Source organism: Pleurodeles waltl, chromosome 1_2 (assembly GCF_031143425.1).
Source record: "Pleurodeles waltl isolate 20211129_DDA chromosome 1_2, aPleWal1.hap1.20221129, whole genome shotgun sequence".
Taxonomy (NCBI): domain Eukaryota; kingdom Metazoa; phylum Chordata; class Amphibia; order Caudata; family Salamandridae; genus Pleurodeles; species Pleurodeles waltl.
The window spans coordinates 165,511,852-165,537,887 of record NC_090437.1 but is presented as its reverse complement, the minus strand read 5'-3'; the positions used below and the strand labels follow the sequence as shown (position 1 = coordinate 165,537,887).

At 45.0% G+C, this 26,036-nt stretch overlaps 1 protein-coding gene and 1 long non-coding RNA gene across 4 annotated transcripts in view; one reads left to right on the top strand and one right to left on the bottom strand.

Annotated features, from left to right (window-relative positions):
* The window catches only part of LOC138298597 (uncharacterized), a 162,283-nt gene extending 149,915 nt beyond the window's left edge, over positions 1-12,368 (bottom strand). The window contains exon 1 of the long non-coding RNA XR_011204707.1: positions 12,341-12,368. This is a non-coding gene — a long non-coding RNA (uncharacterized lncRNA). The remainder of the gene's footprint in view (positions 1-12,340) is intronic.
* Positions 12,369-12,520: 152 nt separating this feature from the next.
* Positions 12,521-26,036, top strand: part of LOC138298515 (zinc finger protein 718-like) — a 99,552-nt gene continuing 86,036 nt past the window's right edge. For all 3 annotated transcript variants that reach the window (XM_069236883.1, XM_069236882.1, XM_069236881.1), the window contains exons 1-2: positions 12,521-12,646; positions 22,402-22,528. In XM_069236883.1, the coding sequence (XP_069092984.1) occupies positions 12,623-12,646; positions 22,402-22,528 (151 nt within the window). In that variant the 5' untranslated portion in view covers positions 12,521-12,622. The remainder of the gene's footprint in view (positions 12,647-22,401; positions 22,529-26,036) is intronic.

The window sequence follows — 26,036 nt, the reverse complement described above, 5'->3', positions numbered from 1 at the left end:
CATCCGCTTGGCAGAGATGGGTGTCTTGGTGTAACAAAAGGAATGCAGATCCCCCTAAAGCGGATGTCTGTCTCATAATCAATTTTGTAGCCTCATTGGCAAATTCTGGTTTGGCTTACAGGTCAGTAAACACCTACAGGTCAGCTATCTCTGCAGGCCATATACAAGTTAATGGCAAACCTGTTGGTGAGGCTCCCTTGGTGTGTAAGTTGTTGAGAGGTATTAGGTTTTGTAAACCTCCCCAGACCAGATATTCATCCCTCTGGGATGGCAACATAGTGCTTCAGTTCCTGGTTTCCTGGCCTGATAATAAGTACCTATCGCGGAATCAGTTGTCTGCTAAATTGACTTTGTTATTGTGCGTGATTTCATGCAAAAGGATTTCAGATGTCCGAGCATTAGATATTAGAGGTAGAAAATTCTCTCAGAATGGGATCAGTTTTTCTGTATCCCGCAGAACAAAGACTAACATCAAGTCAGTTTCTTATCCGGCTTTTCCTTCGGACAAAAAGCTTTGTGTGGTAGAATGTATCAAAGCCTATGAGGCGGCTACCAGTGAATTGCAGGTACAACCTGAGGGCCAATTGCTCATCGCTCTCAGGAAACCTTTTGGACCAGTTTCATCAGCCACTCTCGCTAGATGGATGAGATGGTTGCTTTCGAAAGCGGGAATCGACATCTCAGTTTTTGGGGCATTATGGCATAAAAATCTTTTGCATTGGGTTCTCGTCTGGAAGATATCATAAAAAGCGGATTGGTCCTCGGAATCCACTTTCAAATCATTCTATTACAAACCGATTGTGGATGTAGCTTCGGTGGTGGTGGCGCAGCCTTGAACAAGCATAATTGGAGCCTCCTGTCCTGACATAGAATAACAAAAAAATCTAGCTGATGCAATAAGAATTTTCAAGGACACAGAGACGAGGATTATCCCACCCTGAATGTTGACTTTACTATGTAAGTTATAAGTACATATTTTGAATATTTCTAATGTATGAAATAGTCATTCTCACCCTTTGCTAATATTGTTTATACATGATATGGTGATAGATGTTACGGCTCTGGTTCATCTCCTAGGCAATAAACAGAAGCAAGCATGAATGGTCGTTTTGGCCCCAACTGGTTCAACAGCTTACACCGCCTTATTTGGAGGATTTTGTTCTCAAACATGAAAGTTATGGAGTTTCGGGTCCTGTTCAGTGACCTTTCAGACTTTGTTACTTCCGGATACCTTATGGAGTTTGGCTTTTTACTTCAGCCTTTGCAAAGAAAGAGGAGGTTAAAATGGTGGAAGTGCCTATTGAAGGGATGGACTATTGGGGATTGGCCCATGTGACACACAAGCTGGGGTTCATGGGGCTGGTAGTTTATATTTCAGTGTTTTTTCCTGTTTTATTGTCTCTGATTGGCTGCTGTAAATATGTAGTAAGGAAAGAGAAGCATAATCCTTGCCTCCATGACCTTAATAATAAAATTGAAAATTCTTATCACGTCAGCTAGAATGTTTTTATTGTCATCATGTTAGGAATCAACTAGGAAGTGATGCAGATTGCCGTGTGTCATTGCGTAACGTGACGTCTCGACATTTTTAATCAGTCACCGCGCTGGCATTGTTTTCAGTATTTTACATCGTACAGTGTGGCTCCAAGCACTGGGTCAAGGTGTATTTTATTTGCACGGTTACTACATGCACTGTTTACTTTGCACCTCACAGCAAACATATTGGCATACTCATGGAGTACCGCCACAGCAGAGCAGCCACAAAAGGAACGGACATACATTAAAGGTAGTGGGGCAAAAATATTACATGTGATTCTTTCGCTGTAGTTATTGGAAGAAACAGATACTGCATTGATTGTAAATACAACAGTACAAGGACAGCTTGCCTTAATTCAAGTTGTTTTTGTACTGTAACACATTTACAGTGAATTCAGTTTCAACCTGGATTAAGTATTCAAGAATTGCTACTCTCCATTATATGCCATATAGTGTTTTGTTGCCTTACTTCTGCAGTATAAAACGTGTGCATCACACACATTTTCCTTGACACCACAGTACACATTTCTAACAGGCATAGGAGATCCACCCATTAAGTGGAGTGAATGGAAGCAATACTTTCTGAATTATATTGACACCGTTGAGGATGAGGAACTTTCGCAAGCTCAAAAGAAAAAAAATCTTATTACATTCACTAGGACCTCAGGGGCTTATTGGGTATAATGTGATGGAGAAAAACCTTGACGTGCAAGTGAAACTGGCGTATGTCTTAGAGGATTTGGATAAATATTACTGGACGTCAGTATGCATAGCAATTGACAGGCACAACTGTTTTACAACAAACAAAATAACCAAGAACCTACAGAGGAGTTAGTCTCTGCCTTCAACAAATTAGCCTTACCTGCTGGTTTGGTACATTGCATGACGAATTGGGGAGAGATCAATAATTATGGATGTAAACAACAAATGTGTGCAGGAGAGACTATGGCTTTATGGTGAAGCACCTCCATAAAGTGAAGTTATTGCAGTGGATGGAAGACAAAACTTTCTAGTAAATGAGCCAAGGCAGCAGGGACAAAACAAAAAGAGGAACAAAAGAAAGTGTGTGTAAAGTCAAGCAAAAGAAGTTTCGAAAGAGGAAAGAAGTCTGGGAAGCAGTAGACACTAGAAAAATATTGTCTACAAAGCAGGAAAAGAGATGCTACAGATGTGGTAGTAAAGTCCATCACGCCTACAGTTGCAAGTGTCCAGCTCACAATCAAAAATGTGGTATTGTTGGGCACTTTGCTAAAGTATGTAGGAAAAGCAAGTTTAGTAGGAAGGTGAATATTTGCGTTCAAGATACGTCTGATTCTGACAGACTCATTTTCAGATAAATCCACTGAAGAGTATACCATTGACTAGGATGCATGTGTGTTAGGCATAGTAGAAGCTCAATGGAGCATTAGTGTAAATTTGCTTTCTAAACAATCCAGATATAAACTAGTCTGCATTGTTAAATTTGATGGGGCAGAGATACTCATAGCTGCTGATTCCGAGTCCCCACACACAATTGTGGATCAGGAAGATTGGGATGAAATTTTTGCTGCGGTTGTAGGTAAGACCTTAAAACCATTGGATGTTGCTCCTGAAAGTTTCACAGGAGACTCATTCCTATAGTGGGTTACAAGAAGTTAACTTTTGAATTTAAGGGGAGGAGAACTGTCAGTAAACTCTATGTAGCAGAGTATGGCCCTTACAGGCTAAGACAGCATTAGACATTATTTTGGACCTCAACAGTAAGGATCAAGTTTTTGTATCTATTTGTGGTGATAGCGATGGAAGTGAATTTAAGATAAAGTTTACAGACCTATTTTCTGGAAAAATTGGAACACTGAAGGGCTGTTTACACAAAATAGTTTTGAAACATGCTGTTGTTCCCAAAGTGCATAAATGTAGATAACTTCCTTGGATAGTGAGAAAGGAGGTTGACCAAGAAATAGAAAGATTACGTAAGGAAAATATAATTGAACAAGTTGAGGCCAATGAGTGGATTTCTCCAGTAGTTGTCGCAAGGCGAGCTAATGGGAATATCAGCTTATGCATGGACTTGAGACACCTTAATAGTAACATTGTGGTGGAAAGATTCCTATTGCCTGAAATAAATGAGATGCTTGCACACGCCAAAGGTATGAAGTGGTTTACGTCCATTGATCTGTCTTCGGCATACCATCAGACCAGGTTGCAGTAAGAACTTAACAGCCTTCATGACACCACCAGGTAGTTTCCGTTATGTGCAAATGCCTTTTAGTCTTGTGTCGGCGGCAGCCATATTTCAAAAGTTGATGTACAAATTGTTTAAATATGTAACTGGCACAATTTATTTTCAGGGTGATATATTAATTATGGGGGAGAGTGGGGGACAGAATAATGAAAGAGTGAATAAGGTACTGTCTATGATCATGGTTTAACATTCAAATTAACAAAGTGTATATTCAAAGTGAAAAATGTGACTTATCTGGGTCATGAAGTCACACCTGAGGGTATAAAACCAAAAGAGCTTGTGCTTGCTATCAAAGAAGCTTCCACTCCCAATAGCAAGGATGAATTACGATAGTTCCTTGGACTGGCCGAGTTATTTTTTCATTACACAAACTTTATTGCATTTTACAAAAGTACGTTAGATCATTCACATTGTAGTCTAAGGATTGGGCAATGTACATTAAGTGAGAGAATGTTGCAATAAGCCTCAGTCTGAGGTTAGATGCACAAAGTATCACATATAGTACATCACATATGATATGCGCCTATTGAACAGTTTCTCCCAAGCAAACTAATCATGTCACCTAAGAAAAAGGTCTAGTGTGTTTGGACGCATGTGTAAAGTGCATTTGAGTTTGCGGGTACCGTGGATGGGGAGGTATACCCATCATCACCCCGGTCAGCAAAAGGAAGTGTGTCTAGTCCTCCCAGTCTGATGTCATGTCTTGTGCCTTGAATCCCTCCACTGGAGCGTCCCATTCAAGCAAGATGGGTTTTCTGCAGAGACCCGTGTACTACTCCCTCTGCAAAGCACCACTTTCAGCTAGTCCCCAGTGTACCATCTCCTCTCTCCATTGATCCACCCGTGGAGCCCTCATATGATTTCGAGTGTCTCATTATGAGCCTCTTCGCCAGCAGCAGGGCAAAATCAGCAAACGAGTAAATTACCTTGGACCTGGGGTGTAGATCCAGAAGACATTGGACTGGGGTATTCCATTGAACTAAGCCAGTTATTTCAGACAGCACTGTTGAAATACCTTCCCAGTAAGTGGACCGGATGGGGCAAGTCCAAAACATATGGAGGAGGTTAGCCTCCAAAGCTTTACAACGGGAACATGTGGAAAAGACAGTGGAGAACATTGTGTTACTTCTGTGTGGTGTTAAGTATGCTCTATGTAATTTGGAGAAATGAATACATTTTAACCCCACATTTCCTGAGACTTTTTTTACAGTATTCTCATAGCTGGGCCCAGTCCCCGGCCGAGAAGATTTCACAAATTTAAATCTGTCTCCCATTTGAGTTTTAAGGAGCTTGGGGTCCCAAAGTGTGCCCTGATCCCACAGAAGAGCCATTGTACAAGATGTCTACTGTTCCCTATGGTATGCAACACCTGAAGAAGCTCATATGTAACAGGCTCCTTCCCATCTGGTGCCCAAATGCTGCCGTATGTAATGGAGTATGCTAGCATGGGTTAAAAATAGGGTTTCAGGCAGCCCATGTGTGCACAAAGCCAGCGTGCGACATCAATGTACCGTCTTGAAACAACAAGTCCACCATCTCTTCCCTCTCTTGTTCGCAAGAACCCAGCTGGCATGCTGTTAGTGTGCCTGAGGATGTGGGAGACCACGTAACGGAACATTCGGTGCGTAAGGTAGAATGGGAACGGTGTATCTTGTAGCCATTTTCTAGTAAGTTAGGGCCACGTGTAATAAAAGGGATGTGACCCACGGTAAGGCCGTGCCTGGACACACCAGTCTATGAAGATGACCCTGGTTTATCTGTTCTTCCATGTATCCAATCTCTGACAAATCTTGCCCAGCCAACCAATAAGACAGCAATTGCAGCTGCCCCGCTTGACAGTAGGCCCTGAAGTCAGGGGCTCCCATGCTGCCACCGTCCATCGGAAGTTGTAGTTTGGTGAGGCTAACCCTTTGGCATTGTGCCCCCAGGCGAGCCCCACCAGTATTGCACCCAACAACCTGAATACCCATGCTGGTACCACCACTGGGAGATTTACAAAATAATGAGTCGTGGTAACATAATCATCTTTGCTAAGGATAGACGGCCTGCTACAGACAAGGGTAAAGTAGTCCAAAATGTAATTTGTGCTTTAAGGGAGTTAATTGTCTGTAAAAGGGTGCCCTCAAGTATATCCTGTGTCTCTCGATATATGTGGACACCCAGATAGCAGAATATTTGGGGAACCACCCAGAGACTCTTATTTCTAAACCGCAGGGCAGGGACAATATGAACGACAGTAAACGGAAATGCACATGATTTTTATAAGTTTATTTGGAGACCAGAAAGTCTTCCAATGGCGGCTAGCAAGTAAGCTATCCCCTCTAGTCCTGTTCGGAAGTCTTTTAGATATAGGATCATATTATCTGCAACTAACGAGATGAGAGTGGGTCATTCGATCCAAAGGTAATCCCCATTATGTGGATTCTTGTGCAATAAGCTGCGCAGTGGGTTCGATTGCCAGCACAAACAGGAGCGGCGATAGGGGGCACCCCTCCCTAGTCCCACGTGACACCTGATACGCATTCAGCTCTGGCCATAGGCATTGTGTCAAAAGATTAACCCTTTGGATATATGCTTGAGGTATTCCGTATTGAGCTAACGCTGCTAACATGAAGTCCCACCCCTGGTATCAAAGGCTTGGCGATCATCTAGCAATATACAGCCAAAAATTGGTTTTGTATCCTAACTGCATCCATTATGCTAAAGATGTGGCAGTGTTCAGCAGGTATTGCGTCGAGGAACAAAACCACATTGGTCTGCAGGCAATGGCTTTGGGAGCAGGAGAGCAGTCCGCGTGCAAGAATCTTAATTAACATTTTCTATTCAGTATTTAATAGTGATAGTGGTCTATATGAGGTGAGCTCCGTCAATGGCTTACTGGGTTTCAGCAAGGAGGAATTGTATAGCTTTTCTAATTGTGATACCAATCGTGTTGCATACATAGAATAAAACTCAATTTGAACCCCATCTGACCCCAGAGTTTTATTCCAAGCATGCTCCTTGATAGTCCCGTGTATTTTGCCTGCTGAAACGGGGGTGCGAAGGGTCTCACTACCCTCCATTGGCACTCTGGACAAAAAAAAAAGTCATATCTGCGGGATCTGTTGGAGCGGTATATCAACGGGGATAGAAGTCTCGAAACACTTTGTTGATTCCTAATTGTGTTTCAATCGCTCCCTGGGTCGGCATGTTTATGAACAGAATAGGCATAGGCGAAGTGTCAGGCTGAATTAGATGAGCTAGTGGTGCACCTGATTTATCTGCATCTGTATGTGTTTTCTGGGTGTATGTTTTATAATCAACCGCGCGGAGGTGCTCAAGGAGCTTAGCGTAGGCAATTCGGGCCTCCTGCATCTCGTCCACGGCCTCAGCCGTGTTGACTGCAGCTTTTTCCAGTGGGCCCAACTTGTTCTCTATACATGTAAGCTCTTGCTTAACTTCCCTCCTAGCGCACACCACCGAATCAATGGATGTGCCTCAGATCAACACTTTAAAAGCCTTCCACTCCACTAGAGGGGAGGAGGTAGTACCTACATTCTCTGAGAAAAACGTGTCTATGGAATTGGCAAGTGGCTCTCAAAACACAATAGCCTCTATGAGGGCCGGTTGTGAACGCCACGTGGGGATCGGGCCGGTATCTGACCCCATGTTGATGTTATTTCTAGCGGGTTATGATCTGAAATTTTCTTCCCTAAGTATGTGGCATTTGTTATGTTAGGTGATAGGTGTGTAGAGCAAATCTGTTGAGTTGAGAGTGCAGCATATGGGGGGGAGTAAAATGAGTATTCCCTGTCTGCTGTATGACCACTGCGCCACACATACGAAAGACACCAGCCCTGCATCCACCTGACGCACCAGAGCAGTACTGGGCAGGGGAGGATGTGATCAATCTAGGGTCGTATCGATGACAGCATTGAAATCACCACCCAGTACCCAGAGATGAAATGTCCAGTCCATCAGTATAGAAGACAAGTGGGACAAGAAGACATCCTGTTCCATACTGGGCGCATATATGCACCCCAGCACAATCAGTGCTCCATCTAAGTTTCCGCGTAATAGGATTTAGCACCCCTGTGTGTCTACCCTTGCTTTCAGCACTGCAAACTAGACACCAGCCCGATGCCATATTGCAGTGCCACATGCAAAACCGGAGTAGGAAGTGTGGAATGGCTGTCCCCGCCATTTCTTGCGCAGCTTCTGAAACTTGTGAGTGGTGAGGTTGGGTTTCTTGTATGAATGCTATGTTTGCACGGCGCCTGTTCAATTGTACCAAAATCTTATGCCTCTTGTATACAGAGCCGAAGGCCTGCACATTCCACGTAACAATGTTATAGGCCTTTAACATTACATTCATCCCTTCCGGAGCGAACTTCCCTCCCCCCTCAACAGCACCCTGGCACATACTGTAATGCTATAATCCATCTAAGTCAAAGTGTAGGCAGAGGTATCAAACAATAAACTTCAATTCCAAAATACTTGTTCCATTGGTAGTCAGTTGTTGGACCAAACAGTATAAACAAGAACATTTCAACCAATGCACAACAGTTGCCTTCACTTATGTGGGGTATGTGGTTCCAAATATTTGGTCTCAAGAAGAGTCAGATGGTGGATTTGTGTCCTCCATACTTGGCAAGCCGGACCCAAGGCCCTAGTACTATGCACATTAAATACATATAATCACAAAACCTCATACATCATGTTCACGGGTATGAATTAATCTGTGCATCAGGGCCATATCTAATTGAGTTAGCAAACAGTCAGGATACAGCTTAGTCAGTCAGCGACCCAGCTCAGAATGGCTGGGATAAGTATAACAACCTGGAGTCACGATGAACAACCTGCAAGGGAAGCCACATTGCTTATACGGTACTCACAACCTTCAGCCCAACAGGTTGTGCTTCATCTGTGGGGTGTTTAAGGGGAACAATGCCATACTGCCAGTAGAGCCGAGGCACTGCTCTGTGAGGAGCTGGAGCTGATGGACTTCTTGGTCAGTCACAGAGAGGTTTCCAATCGGACTGCTTCCTGCTGTCCTTCCACAGCCTGCTGTGGGAAGGGAGCCGTCTGTGAGCTGGCCCAACGGGACGCCCCTGCCGATGTTTCCATGGAACCCACTGAGCTTTGACAAGCTCGGGTCTTGGCGGCCTCCGTCTCTAAGAGTCCAGAAAGATTTGTTCCAGCCAGTCCCACGCTCCTTCTGGTGGATCAAAAAAAATGTTACGTTTTTCGTAGATTACCTTGTTTCTGGCTGGAAATAATAATGCCTATTTGAGGCCAGCCATGTGCAAGTGTTTTTGAGCTCCTGGAAAGTTGAGCACCTGCTTTGGACCGAAATCGTATAATCCAGGAACAAAGAGATCCTGGCATTCTCCATCGCAATGGATGCTTTTTCACACGCAGCACATAGTAGTGTATACCGATCCCTAAAATTATGAATCTTAGCCACATAGGACGTGGCGGTGCTCCAGGTATAGGTTTTCTTATGGGACCTGGCGCACTCTCTCCAGCACAAACAGGTCAGACAGTCCGGATGGGGCCACCACAAAGCCAATCTGCGCCCTCCGGGACACCCACTATTCAGATATTGTTCCTTCGGGATCTCCCCTCCACATCATCCACACGGTCCTGGAGTTCTTCTACCCATCTGCATAGCTGAGTGAGCTGTCATGAGTATTCTGCTTGGTATGGAGCCAGGGTGGAGAAGGTGTGTTCATTTGTTTTGACTTTATCAGACAATTTACATTGGTCATCTTTGAGTAAGCTGATATTAGTCGTGATGGTCCCCAAGCATTGTTCAGTCGCCACATGGATGTCTCAGATTTCCTAAAGAACAACATCCAGTTTGGCCATTTGGGGTACCACTTCAGTGGGTGGGACATAGTCCTCTGGTGTCAGTGAGTTCTCCGAGCCCTAAGCTTTCATACTGATCGCATCAAGAGCCATTGGGCTGACAATCAACTCTTTGTGGTGGTCTCTGGAAAGAAAAAGCTGTACAAAAACAGACTATCTCTAGATGGATTGTGCTTTGCATAAAGATCTGGTATGCATTAGCCAAGAAACAGCCCATAGAAGGCCTGCGGACCCAGTCCACCAGGGTTAAGGCTGCTAACACCGCAATGGCCTGCGGAATACCTGTCTTGGACATCTGCCAGGCTGCAATGTGATAGTCAGTTCACATGTTCACAAACCACTGCTGTCTAGATGCCAGGCCTGACGGGAAGTGCATTTTGCCCTTTCAGTCCTGCAGACTTCTTGGTTTGACCCTTCCCACAGATGCACCACCTGGGAAGATACTGTTTTGGTACCTATTCACAAGGTGAGTAATCTGTGGTTAGAGGGCTGGAGATATCAATGGGAATAACAAATTATTTATCTTCAGTATCACTCTTCTGGTCGATTCCAACTGCAGATTCCTCACTGACTCTCCTTCCTCCATATAATGTAGAATAGGCTCCTTTTCTTCATCTTAAAAAAGTTTGAATTAGAGATGTACACACCTCCAAACCTCATTAATTAGGTCTCCGTGCCCAGTAGCAATTATAGATATCAGAAAGAAACTGATTTTGACGCATGGAGGTGGCAGTTATATGTGGCCCCGACATCACTTTTATGGGACAGACCGATGAAGAGCTCCACAACACCACCAACCGGTGTGCAAGGGAACTGCTGAGAAAAAAATTGGTGCCTTGAGATATTCACACCGTGAGGAATCTGCAGTTAAACAGAGTATCTAACAGAAATAGCGTCACTGATATTAAGTAATTTATTTGGCAGTCAAAAGTAACAACTCAGCATGAGTTTACACAAGATCAATTCATTGCCTTACCAGTAGGACATCCATGACAATAGACCTAATTCATGCGGGAGACACCTGATTTTTTTAAGGCAGAAATGTTTTTTTTTTGCTGCCTCTACCATAAAATTCCCTTTGCTTAAGAGTAGGTCAATGGGGAATATGAAGTCCCTGATTTTTTTTCAAAATCTTCCTCCTTTTAGTTTCAAAATGTTGGCTTTTATGGTAGGGGTAAATGGAGGTCATCTTACTAACCCATAAACGTCTATGCTTGAATGAAATTCAAATAAATACAATCAAAACAAAAAGAGAGATCTAAAGGAGAATATGTTACCAATCTTCCATTCAGGATGTGAATGAACACGGTGGCCATTCTGTAAGTGTGTTATTCAGGGGCGGCCGGTGTTCAAGGGCTAAGGGGCTGTGCCCCTAGCCTTTTCTGGCCTCTCTAGTGAAGCATATATTTAATTACATGATGAAAGTAAAACATTTTCTGCACAACATTTTCTGAGTGAAAGTTGTGCAGTTTGAAAATCCCCACTACGCCTGCGTCAGTATGTGGCTGAAAGCTGCACAGTAGGGCTGACAGGGCTTGCCCACGCAAAGCCCTTACATTTTCTCAGAACGCAGTGACGTCCCTGGCTTATCTCCTACTCCACCAGAAGCCCTGATAGTGAACAGCCTGGAGCGTTTTTTGTTCAGTCCGGGTTTCTGAAAACTTCATGTCACTCCGATATTATTATCCACCCTTTCCTATTTACTCAAATGGTGGGGTGTGATCAGAAGGGTCTACGTACCAGAGGTCACATTTTATTAAAAGAATGTGGCATTGCGCAAAGAAAATCCCCTTTTCCTGCATTACAAGCAGTCTGTGGCAGAGAAACTGAATAAATACAATAAATAACTCCATCCAGGGCTCTCTGGGAGACAGGAGTGTGACCTGAAGACCTCAGGTCATAAATATGCCAAAGACAACCCTGCACACAAGTAAGTTGGAGCTCTAGACAATAAGAAGAAAATCTGTTCTCTCAGCTCTCCTCTCCTTTCACTGCCTCTGTAGGTGATTTCGTCTCTCAAAGGCAGTAATGGTTCCAGTAATTTATCATGGCTAGTTATACTCATTTTATTTCTTCTGCAGACTAATGACGTTATATGTCATATTAAACATGTAATCTGCAGCTCAAATATGCGTGTACCTTTTATCACTGAAACTGCTGTATACTGGATGGGTGAGGCAATGTGTGTTTGTTTGAATAAGTGTTTGCAGGGCTTGACTGAGTGGCTGGGAAAATGTGGGTGTCTGTGTATAAGAGTTGTGTGAATGGCAGTGGATGACAATGTGGATGAGTAAATGGGTAGGTGACCAAAGGCAGTGGGTGAGTAGGTGAATGGAAATACGTGGGTAGTGAGGCTCTCTCACAAGGTGCAATTCCGTATTGTATTTGTGCCCCACCACTGCTTTCAGTCACCAGCCACCACTGGTGTTATTACATCCACTACTAAATGGGATTTTTTTAAAAGGGAAAATACATATCGAAGATGAAAACAAGAAAACAGTAGACGTATATGTTTAATATTGCTTACGTTTTTCGCCAAACATAAAAACTATTTTTTTCTTACATGAACATATGAAATGAGTAAATATTTTGTGATGTATGATTCAGAATACTCCAACGAACGTAGCAGCCTATTGCATACGAAGTTCCTTGCTTGCGAGAAATTTTTGAAGATATTTATTACCCGTAAAATCATATCAATGCAAGATGAATGTAATGGTTCATAGCTACCTTTCAGTCTAATAACGTCCTCTGTGGCTCTTGGTTCAGTTTTGTAATCTTACTTGCTTTTACCTGCCTATCACAAGATCAGGCACGTTGTCGCCCCTGAGCATGTTCTTCTGATTAGTGTCTCCTGTTCTGCGCAAATGTGACAGAACACAACGTAACCGCCTCTTTGCTGGTTCCTTTTACAAACAAGGAATCCAGGGCTTCTGTACAGCACTGACGTATTTAGGCACGCTTCAGATACGGGTATTTCATCTTGAAAACACATTCGCATTCAGGAAACAAATGTCTCAGAAGAACTCAGAAACGGTGAGTAATGTGCCCGAAGAGAATTTAGATCGATGTAGGGCTGTGACGGTGCATAAGATTTCACCATAAAATAAAAGACTTGAGTTTTACGAATGCGATTTGTGGCATTGGATTTAATGTATTTTACGGTGGAAATGTCTACACTACTAGTCTTCAATGGGGTGACTGCCTTGCTATTTTAAAGTTGTGTTAAAGCATGTTAAATTGAGAATTATGAAGCAGCAGTAAATGTTGATTCATCCCACTTAGAATCGTACTTCAGATTTGAATTTATTGCTACGAGCTAATTTAACTGCTTGCAAGAGACACTCGTTGGGGATGGGTATTAGCAATGGCATTGATCTGCCTTATGCTGAAGACACTACAGATATGCGGCCTTCGAATGTTCTTGAGTACACTACACGAGCTTTCATCTGTTTATTTACAACTGATTTATAGTAACCTTTTTTTCCAGGTAAGCCTTTTCCCAGTATTGAATTACACATCCATTATGCAGGCCATAGGCTGGGAACAGACTCTTTTTTTCAGTGCAATCCTCAGTGATGGCCCTAAGGTATCTCCAGAGTGCTCAGGCTCATCTGGCCACCTCAAAATTCCCATTCGAAACTTCCAGAATAAACTTTTCAGTAAAACTGCAAAAAATCCTGCTGTCTGAAAATACAGGAACATGTCTCAATGTAAACACACCAGCTTAATGAAAAAGAAACAAATATTAGTGAGACTTTACTGACACAACAAAATCTAAAAAATGTCATTTATTCACCTTGCTGAAGTTAGCAGGGTTCGCCTTCTTAATGCATCTTAAATTATTTCTCACACTCACATTATCCTTCATGGGTAACAGGCTATTAATATTGTCAATACCATCTCTTTTCTCTCGGTAGGGCATGTGCATCAGTTGTTTCTGAGCTTCCTAATCACCAGAAGACAAAGATTCTAGTCTTTGGAGGATGGAAGGAGGTATCTGCTAGTGAGTGGAATGTAAAAGAGCCACTTATTACGACTCATTCGCAGATATTTTTAACAACCTACTCCTTCCAGACAAACATTTAATCAGCCTATAGTGTACTACTACAGAACCAAACTCCAAGTCAATTGCATGATTGTTATCACTGTGTGGCAGCAACAAATGTTTGTGAAAATTGATCAATAATTTGAGGCTTTCCCCCCACCGATATAAATTCAGGCATTTGCAGACTTAGTCCACTTTTTTCTCAGACGCCACAGGTGCTCAGTGACAGGAAGCATACAATTATAATTGAAAAAAATTGCAGTTCATGATAAGGCCTTGAGGAACCCAGTCGATGTATGGATAGGTAGAAGTGTTTAAAAATTGAATCAGTAATTTAGGGTGTCGGCAAGATCCAATGATACCTTCTCTATATAAACTCTAAAAAGAAAGAAACATGGGTTTGCTCCGAATCTTAACTGATTCAGATGACATAATTGTGCCATGCAGAGCTCGAATCATCTCAGCTGTCTTGTACCCATCTGACTAAGTAACGTTATATTTAGATGAATTTCTGATTGATAGCATTAAAGTTTTGAACTAAAAATAAACCCATGAAATTCAGCAATTATATTTAACAGCACTAACTAACTTGTGCCCCTGCCATGCACTGCTTAGGACGTCGCATATGACATCACTCATGACATGCTCTATGACATAATTTATGACATCACTGATGACATTTCCTGAGTGGGACAGGTCCCGGGGGGGGGGGTCCCGTGCCAATATTGGCCCAGGTAGGAGGGCTGCATGCCCCCTTCCCCTTTACCTACTGGCCAGGCCCCAGGGTTCCTGGGGCCAATATTGGCCTGGTGAGGAGGGCTGCCTGCCCCCACTTAATTTAATTAATGGAGTCCTTGGAGCAAAATACAACCCGGGGAGGGGGGCTGCGTACCTCATCCCCTAAAAAAGGGTGGCGGGGCATGGGGGATGAGGTTTCTGGGGCAAGAATCAGCCCGGCAAGAGGTCAGCATGCCCCCACCCAGATTGACTGCCTAATGCGGGTTGGCGACAGTGCCTAACAGCAGGCTAGGACCTGGGGCGAGCCCCCTGTTGCACACAGCGAAAGGACATGCGTGGGGTTGGCTGGATACTTGGGGTTGGTTGCAGGGCCAGGCCGCAGTGTGGGGTTGGCTGCATGGGGTGGGTTGGCCGTGGTGGAGGTTGGATTAACATATGGTAATTAAATATTACTTTATGTTAAAAAAAATTAGAATTGCACTGGAAAAAAAACAAACGTTACAGGGACATTGTAGTTAGGAAACAAAATTTAAAAACTATAGCAATTCACAAAAAAATAAACAAAGGTTACAGGGACGTTATAGTTAGTCTTACATTTTAAATACACAAAACCATGGAAATGCAGCAGACGTCATTATCACCAAAAAGTGCCTGTTCATGTTAGATCTCATCTTTCAGTCATCTTTTAAGGGGTGTCATCTGAATTTTTCCAAACTAAACATAATCAGAGCACTCCAGTTCATGTGCGGAGCTCCTCTGAAGATTATACATGGCTTCTTGCCACAGTCCCTCTCCCTGAGCCTATTGTGGCCCTAGGAACCCTATACCCAGTGCCTTCCTCCAATTTAGGTGAGTTCCACAGGGCCCACTGGGGCATCCTCAAACAACACTCTGGGGGGGTGCAGGTGGAACCCCAGGGCCCCACTGGCCCCAGCCAGCTCCTTGCATGTTGCGGGAGTGGGCACTGCTGCCGCCCAGAGGAAGAAGTTGTTTTCTTTGCATGCTCTCTCTGGGCAAAAACAATATGTGTTTTGTTTCCCTGCCCACATCAGTGCGGGCAGGGAAACAGAACACAAGTCTCTCCTGGACGGTGGGAGCATTTTTAAAGCTGAGAGCAGAAGTAGCATTTGTTCCTGCTTAGCAGAAGATTCAAAAATGCTCCGTCAGATGGGAACAAACACGTTTCCCTACCTGGGCCGGTGCGGGCAGGAAAGCAACAGTGTTCTGGGGATGGGCTTCCTGGGGCACAGTAAGTGAGCTGCTCCTATGGGGTGGGGGTCATTAAATGCTCAGGGATGGGGCCCTCTCCCTTTTAATGAAAGGGACAGCTGTGGAGTATGGGGTCCCCAGGGCTTTTTTTTAGGCTCGAGGAGGGGGAGCCATGCAGCAGGAATGTGGATCTCCCTGGGCTAATCCTAAACTTCAAATATACAGATTCTTCTACTTTGCGCTCTTTTTAAAATTAATGTCCAGCAGAGACATTACTTTAGTGAGCAAAACTCGATTTACAAATCTTTAAAATCTTTGCCTGACTCTTCATGTTCGCTGGTTTTCATATGAGATTGTTTCAGATCTTCTAGCTGTCTTTGGCGAACCCATGGATCTCTGTAGTTTGTAGATTTTGCCAACAATAGTGACTCAGAACCGGGATAGTTCCAGAAGCCAAACTGTACCCCATCTCCTTTCAAAAACCTCAGCTTTTGTGACAAGGAAAAACATTTACTCTCTTGCTCGCAGTTTCCCTGGTAAAATTAGCAACTGATTACCAAGGATGCTTACAACGGAATTCGATTTTAGTCTTTTCATTAGTATGTACATACACTAACATTTAAACACAAATGATTGGCTTTTCTTTCCTTGACCACCTGGGTACTCTCTCCTTACGCTGAGGGATCTCTTCGTTTTGTATCTCTTTACACTTCAATTACCTGGAATCCATTCGAACATGGTGTGTGATCTTCTGTGCTCCCTTCATTTATAGATTGCCCATTTTTATAGAACATTACTTTTAGCCTTACATGGGTGAAAAATGTATCAGCCGTGACATTTATTGGCTTAAGTAGGGAAAAGAAGCAGCTATAAAAAATAAAAGAGCTTTGAAAGATGTTATGGTCCTGCTCCCTTTAATAGCTAATAATTATTCTGGATGTGTAGCTAGTGGTGGTTATTGTACTGCTGTTTGGCCCACAGTTTTTTTTCCTGTGGTGTCTTATATAGAGCTTTGGTGACAGAGTGTGTGCATAGTCTGCACTAGGTATTACAGTTTAACATTCTTGATATATCAACATCTGTACGTGGGGTGAGTGTGCTGCCATAACCTCTGTTGCCTTCCCTGCCTGGGTTAGTGGGTTTCGTAGTCCTGAACAAATCAGCCAATTCCGCTGTACGTCTTATTTTCAGATTATTTAAAACATTTCTGCAACTTGGATGCGAGTGCTCTGAAACATTTATTAGAAAGAACAGTCATGTTTTCAAATGTGTAGCTGCTACATTATTCAGAAATGCTTCCATTTTCTTACGATAATGGCATTACTCTTAGTCCTACTCCCTCGCATTCCTTTTAACCAATGAGGCCTCCCGCCTCCCCCCTAGACCCTCCCTTCCCCTTTCAAAACCCCCCCCCACCCTTATCCCCTCCTGTACAAAAACCAAGCCCAAGCCGCAACTCGGACAGTCCGTACTGGGAGGGTGGGAGGGAACGGAAAAGGAAGGCGAGGGAGTAGGACTAGGAGTAATGCCATTATCGTAAAAAAATGGAAGCATTACCTCCCGTCCCTCCCTCGCCTTCCTTTTAACCAATGAGACATAGCAAGAAAAACACACAGGAGACGGACATCGAGTTGCAAGACCCACATTTAATATCCTGCACCAAGAACATCCCAAACATTATCTCATAGAGGATAAGACCCGGTGACCAAACACCGACTCCAAACCACCCAAGTCCGACAGCCTATAATGACGCACAAACGCCGAAGGAGAAGCCCAAGAGGCGGCCCTGCAAATCTCCACCACAGAAGTCCCCTGAAGCTCTGCCACCATCGCCGCCATGTCTCTGGAAGACCTCCCCTGAATCCCTAGAGGAGGAACCACCTCTTTCAAGGAATAGGCCAACAGAATCAAAGAACGAACCCACCGACTCAAGGAAGCCGTGGAAGGTTTCTCACCATAGCGCGCCGGACCAAAAGAAACAAACAGTGAATCCCCTGTATGAAAAGGAGCCACCACCCGCAGATACTCCAACAACACCCTACGTACATCCAACGAATGCAAACGGACCTCCTCCCCTGATGAGGGATCCGGACAAAATGAAGGAAGGATGACCGCCTGCCTGGAATGGAACGAAGAATTGACTTGTGGAATAAAGGAAGGCACCGGAACCAGAACCACCCATCGGGAAAAATCTCACAAAAAAGGAAAGGAACATGCAAATGCCCCCAATTCCCCCAACCGACGAGCCGAAGTAATGGTGACCAAAAAGAACGTCTTCAAAGATAGACGTCGCAAATCACAGTCCCCCAATGGGTCAAAAGGGGCCCCCGTCAACCCATCCAAAACCAAGGACAGATCCCATGAGGGAAAAGAACGTACCGGGCGAGGAAATAAACTAATAAACCCCTGAAAAAATCCAGGCATCAATCGCCCTTCAACTTGAAGATTACGCCACAGTCCCTAAATGCCTGAATAGCCGCCCACCGTACCCGAAGAGAAGCCACTGACAACCCTAAACGAGCACCGTCCTGCAGGAACTGCATCACCTCAAAGAGAGAAGCGCAGGAAGGATCCAACTCACGACTTAAGCACCAAGATGAAAACACCTTCCACTGTCTACCATAAGAAAGCAAAGTTGAACGTCTCCATGAAGCCAGCAAGGTAGAACTCAAAGCCACTGGCACCTAACAGAAACGCCCAGAATAGTTGAAACGGAGGGAACGCATATAAAAGGCCCTGCGGCCAAGGACCTGACATCCCGTCCACCTCCCATGCTTGGGGACACCGAAACCGGGAGCAGAAGCACCACACTATCGCATTCTCTACTGACGCAAACACATCCAGCACTGGAAGACCCCAAAGCCGAACCAGATGCCGAAACAGAGACCTCCGGAGAGAGAAAAGTTGAGAGGAAGGAATCACTCTGCACAGTAGATCCGCCCAAACATTTACCACTCTCGCCGAATGACATAAGCCTCGGCCACTAAGACGTCTGTGCGAACCAGAACCGCCAATCCCCTCAGGGAATCCTGGAAATGGACCAGAGCCAGGAATATAGCCCGCAATTCTCGCCAATTAGATGACCGACTCGCCTCCCGAGGGGACCAAAACCCCCGAATCTGAGCTGACCCCATCCATGCCCCCCAACCGGAGAGGCTGGCAACCGTCGTCCCCACCACGGGTCTCAGAGGTGACAAAGACACCCCTACCCTCAGGTGGTCTGCATCCAACCACCATTGCAACTCTCTGTGAATCAATCCGGACCCTGGAACCCCGTCCCTCAGAGAACCGGACCCTGGAGCCCACCTACTCAAGAACCACGTCCTCAAGCACAGGGGATGGAAACGTGCCCCAGAACCCCAAAATACCACTGACGCCAAATGTGCAGTCGCAACCATAGAAGAGCTCGGGGAGCAGACAGTAACCATACCTTCTTTACCAAAGCCTGGAGAGCATCCAACCTTTTTTTTTTTTTTTCGGACACAGTCACCAACCCTAGAATAGGCTGAAACCGAGCCCCTAGAAAAACCAGATCCTGGGACGGCACAAAGTCTGATTACCCCCAATTGATCAAAAACCCGTGTCATTGCAGGACCCCCAGAACTTGGGCCACCTGCCTCTGCAAACGGTCTCATGAATGGGCACGAATCAAAATGACGTCTAGATAAGGATGCAGAAACACCCCTTCTGAATGAAGCAAAGCCACTAGAGGAGCCAGCACCATCGTGAAAATTCGGGGAGAAGATCACAGACTGAAAGGCAGAACGCAAAACTGGAAATGATCCTGCCCCACAGCAAACCTCAGGAACTTTTGAGAGGACCATGCCCCCGGTACGTGTGGGTAAGCATCCTGCAGATCCAGTGACACCAGAAAATCCCCTTGCCTGACCAATGGAAAAATAGTCCGAATGGACAGCATGCGGAAATGCACTGTCCTGATCCAGGTATTCACCTCCTTCAGATTGAGCCCCGGTGGAAATCCCCCTGAAACTTTCCGCACAAGAAAACAAGACCGCATAAGTGCCCTGACCGCGGTCGTCTAGCGGAACGTGGGAAATGGCCCCCATGACCATTAAGGCCCGCACGCCGTCCAATAATGCACCACTCCAAGACCCCTCTGAAGGCAGAGGTGTGGGACGCACCCCGGAAACTGGAGGAACCGCCACAAAATCAATGACATAACCATTGGACACCATGTCTAGTACCCAATGATCGTTTACACTGTCCTCCCAAGCTGAAAGAAAGTGACACAGTCATCCCCCAACCAGCCCTCTGCCAGGCCCACAGCGAATGCCAGGACCCCTTCTTGAAACCACCCCGGGTCCCAGGAGTAGACTTCTTAGTTGAAAAACGCAGATGAAAACGCCGTCTCCTAAACGAAAAGGATTTAGCAACCCTAGTAGGAGAAGAACTGGAATGCTTCTTCCACCCTTTACCCGAAGAAGAAACCCCTTTATAAGGTAAGGCATGCTTCCGCTCCTTAAACGCCTTGGAAAGTATGGATGGTAATAGTTCTCCAAACAAGTTACAACCCTCAAACGGCAGTCTCAACAAGGCCGCCTTTTCCCCTGGATCAGCCTTCCATGAACGCAACCAGAGGGACCTACGAGCCCCAATCAAAGACCCAGATGCCAGAGCCGAAGTATGGACTATATCTGAAGACACATCCGCCAATAATCTGGCCTGCTGTACCATACCAGCCAGGAGCTCCGAACATTTTGCCCCTTCCTGGACAGCCACCGCCAGTCTATCAAAGCCTTGAACCAATGATCGTGACGCATAAGCAGAATAAAACCCTGCCTTCAGCGCCAGATTCTCCGCAGCAAAAGCCCTCTTAAGACCTGACCCACTTTACGGTCTGTGGCATCCGTAGGCACACAATCGTCCGGATTGACTGCCGTTTCGCCAATTAGAGTAGCCAGAATAGAGTCCAGGCGTATTGAAGGAGGAAAAACCCCCTCACCCTCAAGTAAGTAAAGTTTCTGAAGGAATCGTGGAACCTGAGCCTTCTCCACATCCTTCCACTCACGAAACACCATATCCTTCACAGGTCCCTGGAAAGGCATGGCAAACATAAAAGGCGTCTGATATTTGAGGAAATAAATGAGACTCTGAGTTTGTAGGTTGAAACACAGGGAAACCTAAACTGTCCCGACCATGTGTCATCACTGCCCACATTACCTCATCTGGAACCCATTTCCCCCCAGATGACGTTGATGGGGCCACATCCTCACTCTCCGATGAGGATTTCCTTGCCGCTACCGATGAGTGCGCACGCTTAGACTGAACAGTCCTGGCCACGCCAGCCTGCAGTGCCCTGGTGACAGCCAATTCAACCATATCCTGCACTTCCTCACTAGACATGAGGGGAGTACCCCTGTCAGGTACCTGTGGGTTCTCAGGAAGAGCAATGCTACCTTCCCCTCCCACCTCCGAGGAGGAAGAAGAGACAACCACGTCTCTTTGCTGGAGCTTTAGGCACGGTAACCAAAATAACACTGCCTCTCATTCCAAAACACCACCCTACAAATAGGACCCTGGTCCTCCCCCAACAGGGCTTCACAATCCATGTAAAAATCCAAAAAACCACGGGCCGAACGCCCGTCCTACCTGACCAGCATCCAAAAATTGAAGTTCCTCGGTCCTCGCGGCTCCGCGGCGCGGAAACCCGGAAACTAACGCCCCAGCCACAGAGGGCCGGCTGACCCCGTCAGCCGGCCCCCAGTACACGCCTCTCGAGCAGCCATGCCGTTCGCTCAAGACGTGACCCAGCCGTAGCACTCCTCGCGGAGCACCGCGTCCCGAGGAGTGCCTCCATCGACGACCTCCAGGCTCCGCCGTGCAGGTAAGAAAGGGAAAGAAAACCGTCTAGCGTGGGCTAGACAAAAGAACAGGAGGGGATAAGGGTGGGGGGGGGGTTTTGAAAGGGGAAGGGAGGGTCTAGGGGGGAGGCGGGAGGCCTCATTGGTTAAAAGGAAGGCGAGGGAGGGACGGGAGGTAATATCAGTTTTATAGAGTTTGGATCAGAGCTATCCAGAATGGAAGGCACCATCCCGCACTAGTTTGTAACAAAGTACTTACATTCTTATGCAGAAGCCCTACTGAAAGAAACTATGGGCACCGCCAGAGTCTAATGGGTTGTTTGTAATGGCCCTTAATTCGTTTTTTACATATTGTAAAAAATCCAGGAAAAGGCAATTTTGGTCACCAGTCCTGATAGGATTAAGAAAGGGTATTTATTTAACTTCTTCTCATCAATTGTAAAATAACATTTTATGGATATTGATTCTGTAAAAATGAAAACACACTGCCCCCTATGGTTATCCATTCTAAAAATGTTTTTTAAATTCATCATTATGCCAATAGCAGTAATGCCAATTCTTCAAGGGAGCACAGGAGTAGAAGAGGTCGGAAAAACGTTAATGGCAGCTAAACCCTCTTGTTGGAAGAGACACTGGCAGACTACAGACAATTTTATCGCAGGCTTAGGAAATAAAGTATGTCAATGGGGGTGACCCATATAACTCTAGCAACACTAGTACAATTTGCAGGGCTTGAGTGACATTTTAATTTTGTGTATACATATTTCAAGGAATGGAGTTTTTTTTCTGTTTTTATTTACCGACACCTTTCAGCATTATTAATGCAGTTCTCCAAGTATATAAAACACAGTCAAAGATCTGTTCCCTATGACTTAAAAAACGGAATCCAAATTATTTAAACATTAAGTAGAAGACATTTAGGATAATCCAAAGTGTAGAATTTTGAAAATATTTTGAATAACTTTTCTTTCCAGGTAGCAGTTACTTTCTTTGATGTTGCTGCCTGCTTCTCTGAAGAGGAATGGAAGCTGTTACATGAATGGCAGAAGGAACTTTACAAGAATGTCATGAAAGAAATTCACCAAGCCCTCGTCTCACTGGGTAAGCACATGCTATTTATCGCACTGTATATTAGGGCTTTAGTATCTGTTTATCACTGAGGTATACAAGAGCATCCACTTGATCTTGGTCTGATGTAGAGATTAGATACCATTTAACTCTAGGTGAACACAATCATCGAAGGTTCCTAGGGAATCCCTACTCTGAACATGTCATCACAGTATTTCCAACCCTCACCCAAAATGGCTGGAGCAGTGAGCTGGGTCGCAACCTATGTTGATTTCAGCCTGCCAGACTGATTCATATACAACATTTGTCAAAGTTTCTGGTACGGGTAATGGAGGCGTTTGGGAGGTCTGGTACTCAATGTAGAGAAGTTTGCTTTGTTTAGGTCATATGCAAACAAGCGCTTATTATGCTCGTCTATTGATGTCTCTACATAGTTTTTCTGTGATTTTTTTCCCGTTTGGAATAAACCATTGAAGGTTTGATTGAAGGAGGCAAAAATCAAAACCTGCCTTCCCAAATATAATTTTTTTCCATATTTTATGGTCTGTGTAAGTGTCTATGCACTCAACGTTTGTTCTAGGAGCATGTTGGCCAGTGTCACAATTTATATCCATCTTATCGTTTTTGCATTTTTCAAAGATTTGAATAAGCTAGCTATAACCACCTCCTACATTATAATGCAGTTATACGTTTTATTTGTTCCTATAGACTTTACAAAGATTGCAATATTCATGGAACATTTCCATTAATATTGGTAGTGAAACCCCTTCTAGTTCATCCACACACACAACTTCATAGAAAGGAAATTGATTGTTTTCGGCCAGGTTCAGCCCAGTGAATATTCACCTGCAGGTAAGGGTCCTCTTTGGGTTGTTGATGGCCTGGTCGACTCTCTGCAGCCTTGCCTCAGTCTGGCACCCTTATCTCTTGTCATTAGCTTGCACCCTGCCCTGCTCAAGATGACACAGGAGGGGAATAAGATGAAGAAGAACAACAGGTAAAGAGCAGGTTCAATTTAGCTCACTTTATAAAGCTGTACCACTAGAATCAGCTGTAAAATCTGAGTTGCTGTAAATTATAGTACATTATGTGAAGGAAGGTTACACCGTTTGCAACTGCTAATTCTATATTAACTGTCACTCTGAATATGTGAAGGGAATGAGTCTTCTTTGATTTTTGCTGCCAGGGTTGTTCACATAATGAAGGCATTTTATTTGTATTGCAAGTAGCACAAACCTAGATGGGTAGCAACAAAGTACTGCACTTCATTTTGGAATTCACATATGTACAATTGCATTTTAAATACATTAAAAATTGCAGACATAGGATAGTTAGTGATCTGCCCAGATTCACACAATTCTCAGTGCCAGAGCCAAGATTAAATCATAGGGCAGCGATTACCAAAATCATCAGCTTAGCCACTAGACCACATTCCGTCTTTCACTTAGCATGGGACATTGTGCAGCATAATAGTTTTTTAAGTTGCCTCGGCTAGCAAGGCCTCCAATCTTAACTGCAGAAAACAGAATTTCTTTAAACATACAAGACAGTATTCGTTTCACATAAATTGCGTAATTGATTTTTGTAGACACGTTGTAGGAGGCTGGCCTGGTTTGCAGTGGGTACCAAAGGCACTTACACCTTATACCAGGTCCAGTTATCCCTTATTAGTGAAATGTAGTCAGTGTTTAGAAGCCAAACTCTCTAGGTGTCAGGTGGATGAGCAGCCAAGGCCTAACTAGGAGACATGCAAAGCTCATGCAATACCACTGTAGTCACAGAGTACTCACACACATGAAAGAAAATACCTAGTGTTACAAAAATAAAGGTACTTTATTTTGGTGACACAATTGCCAAAAATACCGTTGAAACTATACTCCCTTAGGAAGTAAGTAATACACAAATTATATACACTAGTATGCAGAAATAGCTGTAAAAACAATTAGAAAACAGTACAATTAGTGAAAATCACAATTGTTAGAAATGGGCCTGGGAGAACAGAAACCATATACTAAAAAAGTGGAATGCAAAAGTTGGTTTTCCATATAGATTAATGTAGTGTGTAGAGGGGCGCTGGGAGTATTAGAAAACAACAAAGGTAAGTAACAGAACCCAACCAAGAGCCCAGGAAAGCAGGGGTAAATCACAGTAACTTTCCTAGAACGCACAAGAACACGTGAAAGAAGATTATGCAAGAACCAGAAGAGATTGCAAGACATCAACAATGGATTCCTAGACCTGAAGACCTGTGGAGGAAGAAGGAGACCAAGTCCAAGAAGCACTGACGAGTCCAGGGAGAACAGGAGCCCCTGCTAACCTGGATGAAGGTGCAAAAGAAGAACCACCGGTGAAGAACAACAGTCAGTACTGCACCCAAGAAGACAGATGTCCCACGCCGAATGGATGATTGCAGACTGGTTTGCGTCACTGGATTCCGCCAGCAAACCTTGGCACATACAAAGCTCGCAGTTAGCGGAAAATGGTGCTGCCCGGGATCAGGTGGACTCAGCCCAGGAGGGGCAGACAGAGGGGGCTCTCAGCAACTCAGAGAGCCCTCAGAAGACCAGGCAGCGCTTACAGGAGCCCCACAGCAAGGGGACAAAGAAGGTGCAAAAGGAGGCCCGCGCAGCACTACACAGAGGGATCCCACGCCGCCGAAGAACCACCCAGGAGGCTGTACGTCACAGCAAGGAGTGCTGGGGGCCAGAGTTGCACGGTGCATAAAGAAGTTCATGGAAAGATGCCAACAAGCCTTGGCAACTGCAAAACACGCAGTGCACCGGGGTACTGTCTTGCGTGGGGAGGCAACTTCCTCTTACCTCCACCAAAGTTGGACAGTTGGATGTCAGGACAGTCGGGACCACTTCAGTCCACTACCCGTGATGCTGGATCCACGCACTTCATCAGGCGGGGGGACCCAAGCCACCGGTCATCGCTTCCGGGGGGTGCTTGCTGAAGCAGGGAAGTGACTCCTTCACTTCAAGGGAGATTCTTTTCTTCTTCTGAAGACTGGCTGTCCTCTGAGGATGCCCGACCAGGAAACAGTTGCAGTTGCAGGCAGGAACTGAAGATACAATGTTGCAAATGTCATCTTTGCTTCTTTGTTGCAGTTGTAGGGTTCCTGGATGGTCTAGATGTAGTTCTTCGGTAAGAAGGTGAAGTAAAGGATGCAGAGGATTCCTGCTGGAGTCTTGCAATCCGAATCTGAAGAACCACCAAAGAGAGGGACCCTAAATAGCCCTGAAAGGGGGCTTGGTCAGCTATACAGGTAAGCACCTATCAGGGGAGGGCTCTGAAGTCACCTGCTGGCACTGGCCACTCAGATGCTCCCAAAGTTCCCTGCCACCTTGGAATCCAAGATGGCAAAACCCAGGGACCCTCTGGAGGAGCCCTGAGCACCACCCCTGGGGTGGTGATGGACACAGGAGTGGTCACTCCCCTTTCTTTTGCCCAGTTTCACGCCAGAGCAGGGACTGGGGGTCCCTGAACTGGTGTAGACTGGATCATGCAAGGAGGGCACCACCTCTGCCCTTCAAAGCAT